This window comes from Crinia signifera, chromosome 11 (genome assembly GCF_055691185.1).
Source record: "Crinia signifera chromosome 11, ASM5569118v1, whole genome shotgun sequence".
NCBI classification, from domain to species: Eukaryota; Metazoa; Chordata; class Amphibia; order Anura; family Myobatrachidae; genus Crinia; species Crinia signifera.
The window spans coordinates 32,797,168-32,816,328 of NC_139227.1; the positions used below are offsets into that span (position 1 = coordinate 32,797,168).

General features: G+C 47.2%; 1 protein-coding gene across 7 annotated transcripts in view; it reads left to right on the plus strand.

The window, feature by feature from the left end:
* Nucleotides 1-19,161, plus strand: part of LOC146046274 (solute carrier family 66 member 2-like) — a 79,996-nt gene that overhangs the window by 46,277 nt on the left and 14,558 nt on the right. For all 7 annotated transcript variants that reach the window (XM_083165523.1, XM_083165522.1, XM_083165524.1 and 4 more), the window contains 2 exons: nt 135-356; nt 5,897-6,030. In XM_083165523.1, the coding sequence (XP_083021649.1) occupies nt 163-356; nt 5,897-6,030 (328 nt within the window). In that variant the 5' untranslated portion in view covers nt 135-162. The remainder of the gene's footprint in view (nt 1-134; nt 357-5,896; nt 6,031-19,161) is intronic.

The window sequence follows — 19,161 nt, forward strand, 5'->3', positions numbered from 1 at the left end:
AGACAACATCCCCACTTTACACCTCTAGAAGCTTTAGTATGTGACCTCTACGTCATAGTCTGGTGTCCTCCATGTTGCCAACCTTATGTTAGATGTCTTCTCTCCTGACCAAATCCTGCTCTTCCACCCTGCAGGAGTATAAGGAGATCGCTGGAAGAGAAGATGGACTCCACGGAGGACGAGACAGACGCCTGGCCACTCCTCTCATTGCTCTCCTCCTGTGTCATGGTGTTTGGTGGCATTGTGCCCTACATCCCCCAGTATCAGGACATTAAGCGGACGTCTAATCCTGACGGATTCTCCACCTGGGTGTGCTTTGTTTTGCTGGTCGCTAACATTCTCAGGATATTCTTTTGGTGAGTGGAAAGTAAGGTGGCTATAATGACCTTCTTGTACCCCACTCACTGCTCTATGGGTCAGTTTGGCACCCACTAAATGTAATTGGTGACCAGTCTTAAACAATGTAATCTCTTTGCCGAGATTTTTTTTGTGTGTTGTAGGGATGGCCATCTGTGTGTCCACAATCGAAGGTTGCCAATGATGGTGAAATGGTGAGTGGTCATTGATGGTCACCATTGATGGGTTTACCCTATGGTGGTCATACATGTTCTTTCAGTGAATGGTCTGCAGGCCCATCAAAGCCTTGGGTAGTGGCCAGTGGATGCCGGCCTGATAGGGTTAAATCTCACAAACCTAACATTGCTTTATGCAGGAGAACTACAAGTGCCAGCAGATCTCCCCTGCATGCTGGGACTTGGAGGACCACAAGTCCCAGCATGCGGGGCATTAATGGGCCCACTGGGACTTGTAGTCCACCTGCAAAAAGAATGTTAAAATAAAACACACACACAGAAACGTATAACTTTATTTCACACACACCTCACTTTTACACCAATATACTTACCAATCCAGGATCCAGCGCTGGTCTGTGTCCTCCAGAGCCAGCTCACCCCGCACTGACAGCAGGGTGGGCCGGCTTTCTCCTGCGCAGCTATCACCTTCTGTAGGGCTGTCCCAGCGCTACAGAGGCTGATAGCGTCTTGGGCTTATACGTCTCCATGGAGATGCATAGCTCAGCCAATCACGCTTTCAGCCTCTGTAGCGCTGGAACAGCGCTACAGGAGGTGATAGCTGCAAAGGAGAAAGCTGGCTCACCCCTCTGTCAGTGCGGGATGAGCTGGCTCTGGAGGACACAGACCAGCGCTGGATCCTGGATTGGTAATTATATTGGTGTAAAAGTGAGGTGTGTATTTGTGCGTGAAATAAAGTTATACTTTCCTGTGTGTGTTTTATTTTAACATTCTTTTTGCAGGTGGACTACAAGTCCCAGCGGGCCCATTAATGCCCCGCATGCTGGGACTTGTGGTCCTCCAAGTCCCAGCATGCGGGGGAGGTCTGCTGGCACTTGTAGTTCTCCTGCATAAAGCAATGTTAAGTATGTGAGATCTAACCCTATCAGGCTGGCGTCCACTGGCCACGGACTGGACAGGTGAAGCCTGGGAAGGGGGGCCCTTTATTGAGGGTTTCCCACTCCTCCAGGTACCCCGTCCAAGGCTGACCAGCCACGGTGCTCATGTTTCGGCCGGGGGACCTTATATAAAAGTGTCCCCCGGCTGTGGCATGACACGAGGGCTGTTGGAGCCCGGTGCTGGTTTCAAAATACAGGGGACACCCAGATTTTTTGTCCCCCGTATTTTTGGAACCAGGACCGGTCCAAGAGTCCAGGGCTGGTTATGCGCAGGAGGGGGGACCCCACGCCATTTAAAAAAAAAACCACTTTAACACATTTTTTTTTACACAGGACCATGCACAGATCTCAATGATCTGTGCAGGGTTCTAACCAATTCGCATATCAGAACCTGGTCTGCATGTTTGGCGATTTTTAGACACATTTTCCCGAATTCGCATCTCATTAAATATGCACATTGTATACTTTTCAATGGGAAACATCTGGATGTGAGTTCCGGCGCAACTAAAAATCGCACTTTCAGGATGTGCGATTTTGCAGCAAAATCTGCAGTTTTTTTGCAGTTTTTCGCATCTCATTAAATATGTGAATTCTGGAAAAAGTGCGATTTCGGACGTTTTTGGCGAACAAAATCGCAAAAATCACATTTTTCGCATCTCATTATATGTCACCCACAATATCTCACCGAAAGCTAAAGGCCATACACACTGGGCGACTTTGAGCTTAAAGTCGCTCAGAACAGCATGTTTGAGCAGCTTTCAGCTGAAAGCCGCCCAGTGTGTATGCCCGGGCGACGAGCTGTGAGCGCTGCTGCGCACCCCCGCATCATCGCCGGGAAAGCCGTTCATCTGCTGGTATGCAAAGCCGTCCGCCCCCGGTGTCGGTGCCAGGCAGGGGGACAGTGGCTCAGTATGTATGCACTGAGCAGCTTTCACCCCAGCGATGAAAACGATCATCGCTGTCCATACATGCTGGGCAAAATCACCCAGTGTATATAGACCTTTACTCTCTTTTTACATGTTACATCTGCCCCACCTGCAGTGCACAAGGTTTTCCCCATTTTGAGAACAAATTTGTACTGCGTTCTGATCTGAATAAGGGCCTTAATCCAAGTGCCCCTCAATCACATGCGGAGCGTCAAACAATCACTAACTTACACGCAAAGCAGCATTTTGGCCAATCCAAAATAATTTTATTAATACAGGGAAGTGACTTTGATGGCGACTAGTAATAAGAGGGTGGTCGTTCTCCAGCTGGATATCACCATTAGCTGGCAGGAGGTGACTACTCATTTATGACAGATAAATTGTGGCGTCAGGCAGTACGGATCTTAGCTGACGACACACAACAGGAACTTTCACAGTCTAACTTCTACCAACATGCAGATGTCATCGTTTCTCTAATTAGAAAATAGAATTCACCTCGTGGGCTGTATTATATCTTGTTGCTTTTCCCAACATATATTGTAATTATTAAGCCTGCGATGGGTCTGCTGCATTGCTTGGTCAGATTTTTTATTTCTTTTAGTGATTAGTGTGAAATATTTCTCCTTGGCACGGGGCACTTAATTAAATCCAATTTTTGTAACTGTCATGTTTCTTTCAACTTCCACTTTGTTCCGTTACATTATTGTAACCCAGAGAATTAATGTGAGCGTATTAATGAGCGGCTTCTGATCTCCGTGCCAGTAATAAGGCTGAGATAATGTGGAAATATGAAAGGACAGATAAAGTCTCATTCAATGCCATGCTTACATTTATCCCAGTGTAACAAATTCTGTATCGGCAAGGTCACTGCAATGTTGTAGCAATCTATGGGTACTGTCAGCGCAGACTTCAGGCCTGATTCAGACCAGGTCGCTAAGCTGCGTATGTTCAAACAGGTAAGCGAACAGGCAAATGCTTGCCGGCCGAATGACACCCCCCCCCCCCTGATGTGCGAATCCCCTTGCTAACATGTGCGGGGATGTGTATAATTAAATAAAACAAGGGTCAAAAAATTGCACGCCCATCAATGATATATTAGATTTTATCAATTATATGGTTTTTTTTTAAATTAGTTTCTATGCTAGATTGCAGTCTGTTGGACAGTGGTGGACAGTACGAATGGTGTAATGGTTAGCATTACTGCCTCACAGCACTGAGGTCATGGGTTTGATCCCCACCATGGCCCTAACTGTGTGGAGTTTGTATATTCTCCACCGTGCTTGCGTGGGTTTCCTCCGTGTACTCCGGTTTCCTCCCACAATCCAAAAATATACAGGTAGGCTAATTGGCTCCCAACACAATTAACCCTAGAATGTCTGTGTGTGCGTGTACACGTGGTAGGGAATATAGATTGTAAGCTCCACTGGGGCAAGGACTGATGTGAATGTTCAACTATACTCTGTAAAGCGCTGCAGAATATGTGTGCGCTATATAAGAAACTGTTAATAAATAAATAATAAATAAATATTGATAGGGTGGTGATACAGCATGTAGGGGTCGTGGTCAGGACAATGCAGGCACATCTGGACCATTCCTGGGGCAGCTGCCTGAAGTCACACGAAGCTGCTGCAACCTGATTGATGCGATTTCTTCATTGCAATCTAATTGAAAAAAGTCTGATTTCACTCACATTGTATATATGGAACTAGATACTGGGCAGTATTCAATGAGAAAAATTTGCCGTGTTTTATGGCGAGTTTGTGCTTTTCTCGCGTTGTACGGAGAATTTTGGTCTCAAAAAGCGAACAACCCTATTCAATGTGCACTTCTCGCCGTCTTTCTAAGTGATTTTCGCTGTGTCTCTCCGTGTAGCAATTCTCCATCTTTTCATGGAGAAGTGGAATGTGAACTTTTAAAATAAAAGTTTTTTTGTTTTAATTTTGGTGTCAAAAAATCAGGAATTTTATTCTGTGAAAGGGCATGCTATTTTTATTCATGTGCTTATAGCACATGAATATATATTTAATTAAAATTTTTTTTATATATATATATATTTTTTTTACACAGAGCAGCCAGCAGGGGGCCGGGAGCCGAGAGCCGCTCATTAGATATTCATATATTCACTGCACCCGATCATTACATATGCACGATCGGGTGCAGTGAATACCAGGTCCCCTGTTGGCTCTCCCGGGGGGCAGCCTGTGCTGCCTGGCTCCCGGGGAGCCCACCTCCCCCCCCACATACGTTCTGGGGCAGGCAGGGAGACAGGTGGGTGGGTCACGGCAGGTGAGGGAATTCATCATAGAGTAGCTGTATCATGTGTCTCAGAAAGTCAGAATGTGAATGTTGTCATCGCCCATGCAGATTCATGTGTATCAGAATGTAATTGATGGCACTGCTGATATAGATCAATATATCACAGGATATCAGTGATAGTAAAGTACTTCCCATGCAGATTCAAGTCACAGGATGTCAGTGAGGGCCCTGCCCATGCAGATTCATGTTACAGGATCAGCAAAGCAAATTGAAGTCCTCCCTCTGTTGGCGCCTGGTTAAAGGAATGTTACTTTCCTAGAAATGGAGAAAGGATCCTCTTCTCCAATATAGACAGTCAGGTTGTAATCAAATAAAACACCTTACGTCCCTCTTAGGGGTGTAGCGTTCCTCTTCTCCCAAAAACCGACTCTCAAATACCAGAAAGTGATCAATAATCCCTCCGGCTCAAAAAGATGTCCCTGTCGTAGGATGGGTACCCAAAAAAAACAGAGAGCAGTAGATGGTGTAATACCATTTATTTATGCACACAAATATAAAATAAAAACAAACTTCACGGGGGCACAATGGACATGTGACATTGATTGAAAAAGTGGCTAATTACCAAATGTGATGGAGAATCTAGGAACGTAACATTCCTTTAACCAGGCGCCAACAGAGGGAGCACTTCAATTTGCTTTGTTGTTTCTGTATTTTTGTAGTGAGGGGTCACTATTGTAGGTGCACCCACTGTAGGCTGCCAGGCGCATCATACTGTATCCATTTCTATTCTTTTTGCTATCATGTTACAGGATGTCAGTGATGGCCCCTCCCATGCAGATTCATGTTACAGGATGTCAGTGATGGCCCAGCCCATGCAGATTCATTTCACAAGATATCAGTGGTAGCCCTGCCCATGCAGAGTCATGTTACATGATGTTAGTGATTGTCCAACCCATGCAGATTCATGTGTCATAGAATGTCAGTGATGGCACTTTCCATGCAGTTTCATGTTACAGAATGTCACTGATGCAGACTCATGTGTCACAGAATGTTAGTGCTGGCCACACCGATGCAGATTCATGTCTCAGAGTGCCAGTGATGGCCCCACCCATACAGATTCTTATGTCACAGGATGTCAGGTTTGGCAAGACCCATGGGTGTCAACCTGACTTTTTCCGTCAAAGAGAATTTTGACTGACATAAAATGTAACAATCTCATGATCACTGTGTTCTTTGTTTTCTGCAGGTTTGGGAAGTTTTTCGAATACCCGCTGCTGCTACAGAGCATCCTAATGATTATCGCCATGTTGGCTCTGCTTCACCTCTGCTGCTCAGTACAGATGGCGAACCGTGTCTCTACAAAGCTGCACCGTCTTACAGGTGAGCAACAAAGGTCTGATGTAGTAGTGGACAGAAGGAGGTAACTTACGAAGGACCTCAGGGATATCAATGGTCACCCTCTATGTGCTCATGTATGAGGGCCACCTCCTCTGAGTGCAGGTAACAGGCACCAGGGGCTGGCTGGCAACTTTTAGCCTAGGGGGCAAGTCCAGAGCACTGGCCCATAATCAGCCAAGTCACCGCCGGAAGGAATGCTTTTGCGCGCCGTAGGCGCGCCGAAAAATTAGGGGCGTGGCCTATCATAAGGGGCGTTGCCTGTACCATGATTGTATTGTGTACCTGCAGATTGCACATTTTAGCGAACCTTGTAATACCCATTACACATAAAGCCACATGCCGTAATGCCAATTACACATTATGCTGAACACCATGATGCCAGTTACACATTACGCCCAAACACTGCGATGCTAATTACTCAATACACCGCACACTGTGATGCTAATTACACATTATGCTGCACACCTTGATGCCCATTACACCCCATACTGTGATGGCAATTACCCAATGCTCCCCACACCGTAATGTCCATTACGCCCCATACCATGATGCCCATTACACCGCACAATGTGATGCCCACAGTGCAAGATATTCCGCCACAGTACCAAATACACATATGCCCCCACAGTGCCAGACACAAATGCCGCCACAGTGCCAGATATTCTGCCACAGTGCCAAATACGCATATTCCTCCACAGTGCCAGATATGCCCCCAGAGTGCCAGAGACACATATGCCCCCACAGTGCCAGAGACACATATGCCCCCACAGTGCCAGAGACACATATTCCCCCACAGTGCCAAAGACACATATGCCCCCACAGTGCCAGAGACACATATGCCCCCACAGTGCCAGAGACACATATGCCCCCTCAGTGCCAGAGACACATATGCCCCCTCAGTGCCAGAGACACATATTCCCCCACAGTGCCAAAGACACATATGCCCCCACAGTGCCAGATATGCCCCCACAGTGCCAGAGACACATATGCCCCCACAGTGCCAGAGACACATATGCCCCCACAGTGCCAAATACACATATGCCCCCACAGTGCCAAATACACATATGCCCCCACAGTGCCAGACACATATGCCCCCACAGTGCCAGATACACATATGTCCCCACAGTGCCAGATACACATATGCCCCCACAGTGCCAGATACACATATGCCCCCACAGTGCCAGATATGCCCCCACAGTGCCAAATACACATAAGCCCCACAGTGCCAGATACACATATGCCCCCACAGTGCCAAATACACATTTGCCCCCACAGTGCCAGATACACATATGCCCCCACAGTGCCAAATACACATATGCCCCACTGTGCCAGATACACATATGCCCCCACAGTGCCAAATACATATATGCCCCCACAGTGCCAGATATGCCCCCCACAGTGCCAGATACACATATGCCCCCACACAGTGCCAGATATGCCCCCACACAGTGCCAGATATGCCCCCACACAGTGCCAGATATGCCCCCACACAGTGCCAGATATGCCCCCACACAGTGCCAGATATGCCCCCACACAGTGCCAGATATGCCCCCACACAGTGCCAGATATGCCCCCCACAGTGACAGAAACACATATGCTGGGGTGAGGGAGGGGGGGGGGGAGAGCGCTTACCCACTCGCTAGCTGCGGGCCGTGCTGCGGCTGGATCAGCTTCTCCAGCCCTCCTGCGCTGGCCGCGGCTTCCAGAACACGGCCGCGGCTACAGGAAAATGGCCGCCGGCCTCCTGCACTGAGAACATGTCCTCAGTGCAGGGGGCCGGCGGCCATTTTCCTGTAGCCGCGGCCGTGTTCTGTAAGCCGCGGCCAGTGCAGGAGGGCTGGAGAAGCTGATCCAGCCGCAGCACGGCCCGCAGCCAGTGGGTGGGTAAGCGGCCCGGGGGGCATATGGCACTCTGCCCCCCGGCCCAGCCCGCCCCTGACAGGCACCTTCACAGCCTCCCGGTACTATCCCTATTCTAACTAATATCAGTGACATCATTATTGTCTGTTCTGTTCTATGTATTGTCCAGCTACAGGTTCTCAATTATACAGATGTGAGAGAGAATAACATCAGTGTCTAATATAAACCTGAAGACTCTCTCATTAAGGCACTACTCATTATCCGGTGTTAATTAAGTGAGCCTGATTAGATTCTGCGGCAATTAATGATCCTGGTTCACCTTGTATTATCACAAAACCAAAGATGAATTGCTGTGATTGCTCTATGCGTTATTCTTAACTGATATAATATATATATATATATATATATATATATATATATATTATCGCTGTAATGAGAATGAGCGCTCCATAGTGCATGACTGTTTAAAAGTTTTATTTAAGAACACACATGAAAACAATAACTGCTGGCAAGAATCACGTACCCCCGGAAGCGGTAGAGTGTACCTCAGACATAGAAGATATAATCAGTGCTGCTCGCACAAGATGCTGGACCCGTTACACTCACTGCCAGCTAGTAGCAAGATTCCTTCGGTCAGAGACGCCGCTAGGCCACGCCCCAATCCGTGGCCGCCAGTCTGGCCGCCAGTCCCCTGCACGGGGCCAGCGCATGCACAGTAACTTCATACATACTGCGCATTCGCTGGCCCAAGCCTCCATGGGCTGCCTTTGCAGCAGCCCCCGTAGGCTTAATCAGGTTCCCGGGTCCGGTGCATGCTCAGTATGGTCCGTAGTACTGCGCATGCGCAGAACCCGTTTTGGGGGCTGCTGCGCATTTGCGCATAGAGAGGCATCCCAGAGGGAGGGAACACCTCCCAATGGGACTGCCTTGAGTGACTGACAGGTCGGACTTCCAATAGGAAGTCACTGCCAGTCACAGTGAAGCCAGAGTAGTCTCACAGACTGCATCTTGCTTCACTTTGGGCAGAGACAGTGGTGGATTTTATCTGGGGGTAAAATGAAGGACATAACTATCGGTGGTGTCTTTTCCCATTGTGTTCTCTCCAATGCATTGGTAAAAGGTATTTAAGAGGTGACTTGATTAATTGAAGGACGTTTATAGTGATCAAACTGCGCTATCAATACATGCTGGGCAAAATCGCCCAGTGTGTATGGACCTTAAGAGCCATGTTGTTTATTGCTTTGTTCCTAAGCCAAGCATTCAGAAACTCCCACAGAACTCCTGCGTACACAGTATTCCTGCATAGATAACCATGAGTTTACTTATCTCTGTCTTTATATTTCTAATAAGTTATGACACTGACGCAGTTTTTGGAAGGGTGCTGCCAGAGCTGGGATTTTGTTACCCTGACTACTCAGCGATGAATTACCCAGACTGCTCAGGGGATAATATCAGCAACATGCTATGGTATTGCTTGTACTGCAGTAAGCTCTGACCTCCACCAGGTGGTGTCATTCACTCTGGTGATTATCTCCATGACCATGGCAGGGTAATGTAAGTCATTTTTGTTTGTGGAACAGAACTTCTATGTGCTAACACTGTCACACACACACAAACCGGAGCATACAGAAGAGTCCGAGCGTGTCCTTATGTCCGGCTGCTCCACGTCCCTCTAACATTTTCTGCAACGTGTCCAGTATTCTCCAACCGCTACCTGGTGTTCTACAGTCCCAAATATGAACTTACTGGTAGGAGAACTGATTGGAGCGCTCTTGGTACCGAGGGGTAGATGTAAGAAGGGTTATTATGGGGGGAGAAGACAGTATCAGCACCGTCATGTATGAAGGAGAAGTGCACAAAGTGCATAGCTGCCTACCCTCCTGCATTCTGCAGGAGACCCTGAAATAGCAGCAATCTCCCTCTCTCCCTCATTAGTCTAGCAATCTCCCTCATTTCACCTAGCCCACATTACACTGTTACATTTTTGGGGAAAAAAGGAATGAGAGATAGATACATTTACACTGAATCATCAGAACCATTTCCCAGCACTTTAGCAAGTATAGTATCTCTTACTAACTGCTCTGGGGCTCATCTACATTTGGATACAAGTCATTTTACAAGATTCCTCTCAGATGTAGCAGTGCACACCCACGCTTCTAGGTGCCACGTTCACAATCTCTTTTCACATTCTCACCATATATGGAACTAGACACGTCCTTTGGGTGGAGCATGACACACCCCCTCAATGGGGCGCTGTGCAAAATTATTTTACCAACTATAATCTCCCTGAAACCAGTTTTTAAAAGTAGGCAAGTATGAGAAAGTGACAGGCATCTATCACTGCTGCTATTTACAAGATGGCATGCTGATAAGCATGGGCAATGTGTGAACAGTTAGTAGCACTGACCATTCTCATACCTACCAACTGGCCCACTTTTTGCAGGACCATCCTGTTTTTTTGGGGACAGTCCCACATCCCACCCCATGGCCGGCAGTGTCCCACAGTGGGGTGGGGGCATTTAGGAGTTCCCCCTGCACTGCTGTGTTGGGATGGCCAACGACCATCGATGATTAGAAATATTCAAATGGTTATGGCCGATGTTGAATAATTTTGACATCGGTGGGGGAGAACCAGATGGTTTTCCACCATTGATATCAAGCTTCAACGAATAGTTTTGGTTTGCTTTTTTCACCAAGGGGCCGGGAAATGGAGCGCAGCTCCGCCCCGACACCCATGAAGCCCCACCCCCATATTTTCATTGGCTTACAGGCCAAACAAAGAAAATGGATGACCATCAATATGTAAAAACATTGATGGTCATCCATTGCATAGTTATACACTATCGATGGCCAGTTGCACTTTTGCCATCGATGGCAACCATCGATGGCATAGGAAACGTTGGCCATCCTTACTGCTGAGCTGACCAGAGCAGGGGAGATTAGTTGCACAGTGTAGAGGTAGAGGGACAGGGGGCATGGCCGGCAGATCTTACAGTTCTAGCCATGCCCCAATACTGGTGACAATGGGGGCGTGACTTCTCTGGCATTCTACAAAGCCATGCACCTTTTGACTGCAGCCACACTCCCTTTTTGGGTCTTTGCATGGTGCGCGCGGCGAAGTCCCTAATGGGGACTTCTAAAAGCTGGGAAGTATGCATCTGACACATGCAACCATCAATATCGACAGCTGCAGTTGTCGGTCCCCATTCACCATAGCAGTGACAGCACTTAGTGGATAATATCAATTGTAAAGTGCAATGGACTATGCTGCGCTATATAAGAAGAAACAATAAGTAAATAAATAAATGAGGGAGGTAATTATAGATGGGAGAGCAGGAGTTCGCTAATAACGATGATGAGAGGGAAACAATGGAGGGTCATAATGAAGAGGGTTAAAGGTGGAGGATAAGGGGTGAATAATTGGATGATAATGGTGATGAAAGGGGTTTAATGTTGAAGAATTCTGGGTTTACAGTATAAAGAATGATGATTAATGGGTGATAGTGGAGGCTGAAGGGTTAATGAATGATGGAGGAAGAAGAGATATCAAGATTGATGTTTAAGGTGAGATGTACTAAGCAGTGAGAAATAGAAGTACCAACCAATCAGCTCCTGCCTGCCATGTTATATGCTGTGCTGGAAGATGACAGATTAATGAAGAATGATAATGATGAGAGTTTGGGGCAATGATGAAGAATGAGTAAAGGTTAACGATGGAGAATGAGGGGTTAATAATGGATAATTGGGGGTTAATGATGCATGATGAAGGGTTAATGACAGAGGTTGAGGGTTTAATGATTGATGGGTCATTGGTCGCCTGTAAGGTGTAGAAGCTCGTGGGGTGCACAGGATAATGACTTGTTCAGCACGCACCTGTGATCACCTATGTGCATTGTATACTGTACATCCTGTGTAATCATTAGCCAGAGCCTACACCTAGCTAATGACTCATCGTGTTCTCCCTGTATTGCTGCAGTGTCAGTGAGTGGTCTGTATCGTCAGGGCCAGCTCTTACTCTGATGAATGGAGATTTGTATTGGCTGGGAGCAAAGTCTGTCACCCTGAAATTCTCCATATTCTTTCATGCAGTGACAATGAAATATACGTGACCATGATGGTTCTCTCTCTGTCCTTACTGTCCTCATTCATCATTTTCTCTGCAGGCGACGGGTGAGTCCCTCTCCGCCGCTAATTGAGTGAGAATACTCTCTGGCTAAGGATCCCTATTGCATTATCCGCCAAGAACAGGCCATGATCAACTGCTTATTCAGATGTGTCATTTCCCAGGTGTGAGCCAGGACCTTGTCAGTGAGCCGTGCGTAGCGTCTTACCGTGCCCCCAATCTCTGACTGTGGGGGGAGTGTATCAGCGGTACACAGTTCTACAGCTCCTGCTTTACCGTCTTTCCTTCTAAATTATAGCATTGAAATGTATTCATATGTCAGACGTTGGAGAGGGATACGGGAAAGTCACCCCTTCCGACCCCCGAGTGTCCTGCATTAGGACCAGGCTGATGAGATACATAATGGTCTAGCGGGTATCCATATGTCGGACGTTGGAGAGGGATGCGGGAAAGTCGCCCCTTCTGATCCCCGAGTGTCCTGCATCAGGACCAGGCTGATGTGATACATAATGGTCTAGCGGGTATCCATATGTCAGATGTTGGAGAGGGATACGGGAAAGTCACCCCTTCCGACCCCCGAGTGTCCTGCATCAGGACCAGGCTGATGTGATACATAATGGTCTAGCGGGTATCCATATGTCAGATGTTGGAGAGGGATACGGGAAAGTCGACCCTTCCGACCCCCGAGTGTCCTGCATCAGGACTAGGCTGATGTGATACATAATGGTCTAGCGGGTATCCATATGTCAGATGTTGGAGAGGGATACGGGAAAGTCACCCCTTCCAACCCCCCAGTGTCCTGCATCAGGACTAGGCTGATGAGATACATAATGGTCTAGCGGGTATCCATATGTCAGACGTTGGAGAGGGATACGGGAAAGTCACCCCTTCCGACCCCCGAGTGTCCTGCATCAGGACTAGGCTGATGAGATACATAATGGTCTAGCGGGGTATCCATATGTCAGATGTTGGAGAGCGATACGGGAAAGTCACCCCTTCCAACCCCCGAGTGTCCTGCATCAGGACTAGGCTGATGAGATACATAATGGTCTAGCGGGGTATCCATATGTCAGATGTTGGAGAGCGATACGGGAAAGTCACCCCTTCCGACCCCCGAGTGTCCTGCATCAGGACCAGGCTGATGTGATACATAATGGTCTAGCGGGTATCCATATGTCAGATGTTGGAGAGGGATACAGGAAAGTCACCCCTTCCGACCCCCGAGTGTCCTGCATCAGGACTAGGCTGATGTGATACATAATGGTCTAGCGGGTATCCATATGTCAGATGTTGGAGAGGGATACGGGAAAGTCACCCCTTCCGACCCCCGAGTGTCCTGCATCAGGACCAGGCTGATGAGATACATAATGGTCTAGCGGGTATCCATATGTCAGATGTTGGAGAGGGATACGGGAAAGTCACCCCTTCCAACCCCCGAGTGTCCTGCATCAGGACTAGGCTGATGTGATATATAATGGTCTAGCGGGGTATCCATATGTCAGACGTTGGAGAGGGATACAGGAAAGTCACTCCTTCCAACCCCCGAGTGTCCTGCATCAGAACTAGGCTGATGAGATACATAATGGTCTAGCGGGGTATCCATATGTCAGACGTTGGAGAGGGATACAGGAAAGTCACCCCTTCCAACCCCCGAGTGTCCTGCATCAGGACTAGGCTGATGTGATATATAATGGTCTAGCGGGGTATCCATATGTCAGATGTTGGAGAGGGATATGGGAAAGTCACCCCTTCCAACCCCGAGTGTCCTGCATCAGGACTAGGCTGATGTGATATATAATGGTCTAGCGGGGTATCCATATGTCAGACGTTGGAGAGGGATACAGGAAAGTCACCCCTTCCGACCCCCCAGTGTCCTGCATCAGGACTAGGCTGATGTGATATATAATGGTCTAGCGGGGTATCCATATGTCAGACGTTGGAGAGGGATATGGGAAAGTCACCCCTTCCGACCCCCGAGTGTCCTGCATCAGGACTGGGCTGATGAGATACATAATGGTCTAGCGGGGTATCCATATGTCAGACGTTGGAGAGGGATACGGGAAAGTCACCCCTTCCAACCCCCGAGTGTCCTGCATCAGGACTAGGCTGATGTGATATATAATGGTCTAGCGGGGTATCCATATGTCAGACGTTGGAGAGGGATATGGGAAAGTCACCCCTTCCGACCCCCGAGTGTCCTGCATCAGGACCAGGCTGATGAGATACATAATGGTCTAGCGGGGTATCCATATGTCAGACGTTGGAGAGGGATATGGGAAAGTCACCCCTTCCGACCCCCGAGTGTCCTGCATCAGGACTAGGCTGATGAGATACATAATGGTCTAGCGGGGTATCCATATGTCAGACGTTGGAGAGGGATACAGGAAAGTCACCCCTTCCAACCCCTGAGTGTCCTGCATCAGGACTAGGCTGATGAGATACATAATGGTCTAGCGGGTATCCCTATGTCAGATGTTGGAGAGGGAAGCGGGAAAGTCACCCCTTCTGACCCCCGAGTGTTCTGCATCAGGACTAGGCTGATGTGATACATAATGGTCTAGCGGGGTATCCATATGTCAGACGTTGGAGAGGGATACGGGAAAGTCACATCTTCCAACCCCCGAGTGTCCTGCATCAGGACTAGGCTGATGTGATACATAATGGTCTAGCGGGTATCCATATGTCAGATGTTGGAGAGGGATACGGGAAAGTCACTCCTTCCAACCCCCGAGTGTCCTGCATCAGGACTAGGCTGATGTGATACATAATGGTCTAGCGGGGTATCCATATGTCAGACGTTGGAGAGGGATATGGGAAAGTCACCCCTTCCAACCTCCCAGGGTCCTGCATCAGGACTAGGCTGATGTGATACATAATGGTCTAGCGGGTATCCATATGTCAGACGTTGGAGAGGGATATGGGAAAGTCACCCCTTCCGACCCCCGAGTGTCCTGCATCAGGACTAGGCTGATGTGATACATAATGGTCTAGCGGGGTATCCATATGTCAGACGTTGGAGAGCGATACGGGAAAGTCACCCCTTCCGACCCCCCAGTGTCCTGCATCAGGACTAGGCTGATGAGATACATAATGGTCTAGCGGGGTATCCATATGTCAGATGTTGGAGAGGGATACGGGAAAGTCACTCCTTCCAACCCCCGAGTGTCCTGCATCAGGACTAGGCTGATGTGATACATAATGGTCTAGCGGGGTATCCATATGTCAGACGTTGGAGAGGGATATGGGAAAGTCACCCCTTCCAACCTCCCAGGGTCCTGCATCAGGACTAGGCTGATGTGATACATAATGGTCTAGCGGGTATCCATATGTCAGACGTTGGAGAGGGATATGGGAAAGTCACCCCTTCCGACCCCCGAGTGTCCTGCATCAGGACTAGGCTGATGTGATACATAATGGTCTAGCGGGGTATCCATATGTCAGACGTTGGAGAGCGATACGGGAAAGTCACCCCTTCCGACCCCCCAGTGTCCTGCATCAGGACTGGGCTGATGAGATACATAATGGTCTAGCAGCGCACTTGTGCATGTAACATGCCAAGTTTTATTTAGCATAGATTGCGCATGCATGAGGACATCTGTCATTTGTAAATGTGATTAACCTGAGCGCTGTCATCAGATGGCACCATGTGTTTGTGGGCAAGTGATAAAATGCTCAGCTTATCATCGCTTGATATGCGCCATCATGTTTTCCCGCCATAACTAGCTTATGTTCAGAGGTCCCATAATAATTTCCCATCTCGCCCCATATATGACTTATAGTGGTATCCAAATGTCTGGCCGAGAGCTGTTGGAGGCTATAAGCTGGCGTGTGTTGCGGCCTTTCGGGGATTTTGTCTCGTCTGCCTAGTGCAGGTGAAACCAAATTCCCGAAAGCATCTTTTGTGGCAGGTGAAAACCATTTCACTGAACCTGTTCGTTTTCCGGAGTAAATTTTTTTTTTTCAGGTGGTAGCCCCAATAAAATATTGTAAAAACATCATGAAAATTGCAAAAAATAAATAAAAAACTTTTGATTTTTTAAATCGTCTCGATTTATCACATGTAAACCCGGGGAGCGGGGGGGGGGGGGGGGGGGGTGCTGCTTTTTTTTGTCCAGCGCTGACAGCTTTTCCTGCCCGGCTCTTGTACTGCCAACTCTGTGTCCCCCGCAGCGCCCCCCTGTCTTACTAGCAGCGCCCCCCCCACATTGATGGCTCCCGGCTCCCTGCTCTCTGTGGAGGTAGTGCAGGCGGGGACCGCAGGCGTCGCAGAGCAGAGACTGTCGGCGCGGCGGGAGAATAGAAAGAAATCTTATTCAAAAGACTGGGCGGCCAATCAGCGGCCGCCCGGTCTTTTGAATAGGATTTCTTTCTATTCTCCCGCCGCGCCGACAGTCTCTGCTCTGCGACGCCTGCGGTCCCTGCCTGCACTACCTCCACAGAGAGCTGTCAATGCGCGGGGGGGCGCTGCTAGTAAGACAGGGGGGCTGTATATAAAGATATATCGGATCTGAATATCGTGGGTGCTAAAAAGCACCCATGATGGCTCAGATTCCGATATATCTTATGTTCTGTAGGTCCGACGCCGTGATCCGATGCGCGCGGGACCGCGCATCAGATCAGATGTCAAACACATTCAATTTTGGGCCGATTTCACTCGATTTATCGGCCCAAAGGGCCGAAATCGGATGAAATTGGCCGCAAATCGCATAGTGTATGGGGGCCTTAAGCATGCACCAGGTAAGTTATAGTGTAATCATACACCAGGTAATAGTGTAAGCATGCACAAGGTAAGTGATAGTGTAATCATACACCAGGTGATAGTGTAAGCATGCACCAGGTAAGTGATAGTGTAATCATACACCAGGTGATAGTGTAAGCATGCACCAGTTAAGTGATAGTGTAATCATACACCAGGTGATAGTGTAAGCATGCACCAGGTAAGTGATAGTGTAATCATACACCAGGTGATAGTGTAAGCATGCACAAGGTAAGTGATAGTGTAATCATACACCAGGTGATAGTGTAAGCATGCACCAGGTAAGTGATAGTGTAATCATACACCAGGTGATAGTGTAAGCATGCACCAGTTAAGTGATAGTGTAATCATACACCAGGTGATAGTGTAAGCATGCACCAGGTAAGTGATAGTGTAATCATACACCAGGTGATAGTGTAAGCATGCACCAGGTAAGTGATAGTGTAATCATACACCAGGTGATAGTGTAAGCATGCACCAGGTAAATGATAGTGTAATCATACACCAGGTGATAGTGTAAGCATGCACCAGGTTAGTGATAGTGTAATCATACACCAGGTGATAGTGTAAGCATGCACCAGTTAAGTGATAGTGTAATCATACACCAGGTGATAGTGTAATCATACACCAGGTGATAGTGTAATCATACACCAGGTGATAGTGTAATCATACACCAGGTGATAGTGTAATCATACACCAGGTTAAAGTGTAATCATACACCAGGTGAAAGTGTAATCATACACCAGGTGATAGTGTAATCATACACCAGGTGATAGTGTAATCATACACCAGGTGATAGTGTAAGCTGTTGCATTGCTATCACACAATAACCTATATCTCTGTACAGTATTACAATGTCCTGCTAGCCACAGGCCCCACAAAGCTCCCGGGCATGTCCTGCTAAGCTGCCAGCCATATTCATAAATAATCAGTGTGATTTACCCCTGGCTCTCGTCCATTGTAGAATTTACATAAATACGCTTCTCCGGCAGCTAAATACCCCACAGAGGTTTTATTCTCCCACTGATTTCCTCTTTGTTACAGAGCTTACAACTGACATTGCTTCTCCAGATTACATTTTAATTCCCTTCAAGGTAAAATGAACGGATTCATCATTAAGTGTTGGTGTCCTGGTCTGGATGTGGCCATAGACTGCAATCATAGAGACCAGTATACACATTTAGCTGTGGATATTTGGTATTAGCAACTTTTGAATTGTGTTTTGCTACCCACTAATAGGTCATTGTTTGTAGGGTATTTATTTGTGACAGTACATTACAGTTTCTAGCACTGTAACTACAGTAATTGGACCCATGCTGTACATCAACAACAACAAAAACATGAACAAATCCTGGATTTTTTCCCCCCTATTTAACGATTCGCCAATCCACCAATATACGCCGATACGTTGCAGATATTTTACAGTGATTCACGGATCATATAATCCCAAGATAAGGGGGTCAAATTTAATAAGGCGCGATTTTTGGACATGTGAGATTTTTAGGTAAAAAAAAACGGGGTGTAATTCGCACATGTAGTCATGCGCTAAAATTTGCACATTTTCATCTGTCTAAAAAAATTGCACATTCACCATATCTAAAAAAAAAGGCTGAAATCGCAAGCGAATTCTGACTTTGTCTAAAATAAAAAAAAAATCACACCCTATTAAATTTGCGCATTTTCGGCCATTTTGGACAACCTGATTTAACGATTTCGATCAGTTTTTGGTTGGTGACCCCATACATTGGCAAATGTTTTACATAACTGTCTTTATCATGTCTCTGGGCCTTATTCTAGTTCACTCTCTCTGACAAAATCCTTCTTAGATGGACAAAACCATGTGCACTGCAGGGGGGGCAGATATAATATGTGCAGAGAGAATTAGATTTGGGTGAGTTATTTTGTTTCAGTGCAGGGTAAATACTGACTGCTTTATTTTTACACTGCAATATAGATCTCACTTTGAAGTAAAACCCCACCCAAATCTAACTCTCTCTGCACAAGCAACATCTGCCCCACCAGCAGTGCACATGGTTTTGTCCATCTAAGAAGGATTTTGTCAGAAAGAGTGAATAAGGCCCTATGTCAGTATTGTTCTAGTCTGTCGGCATTATTCTGGACTCTCAAAGGAGTGTTGTAGACTGCATCAGGATTATTCTGGACTGTTCCAGACTGTGCCATGATTATTAACCCTTTAAGAGAGATGTGCAAAATATACAATAAAAATACTAGCGTCGCTCACATTTGTTATATAAATCAGACGTTAGAATCAGAGAAGAGACGTTTAAGGGGGGACATGCTCAATATGTATAAATACATTAGGGGCCAATATAAGGAACTGTCAAACACCTTTTTTTCTGCTAGACAGGAATCT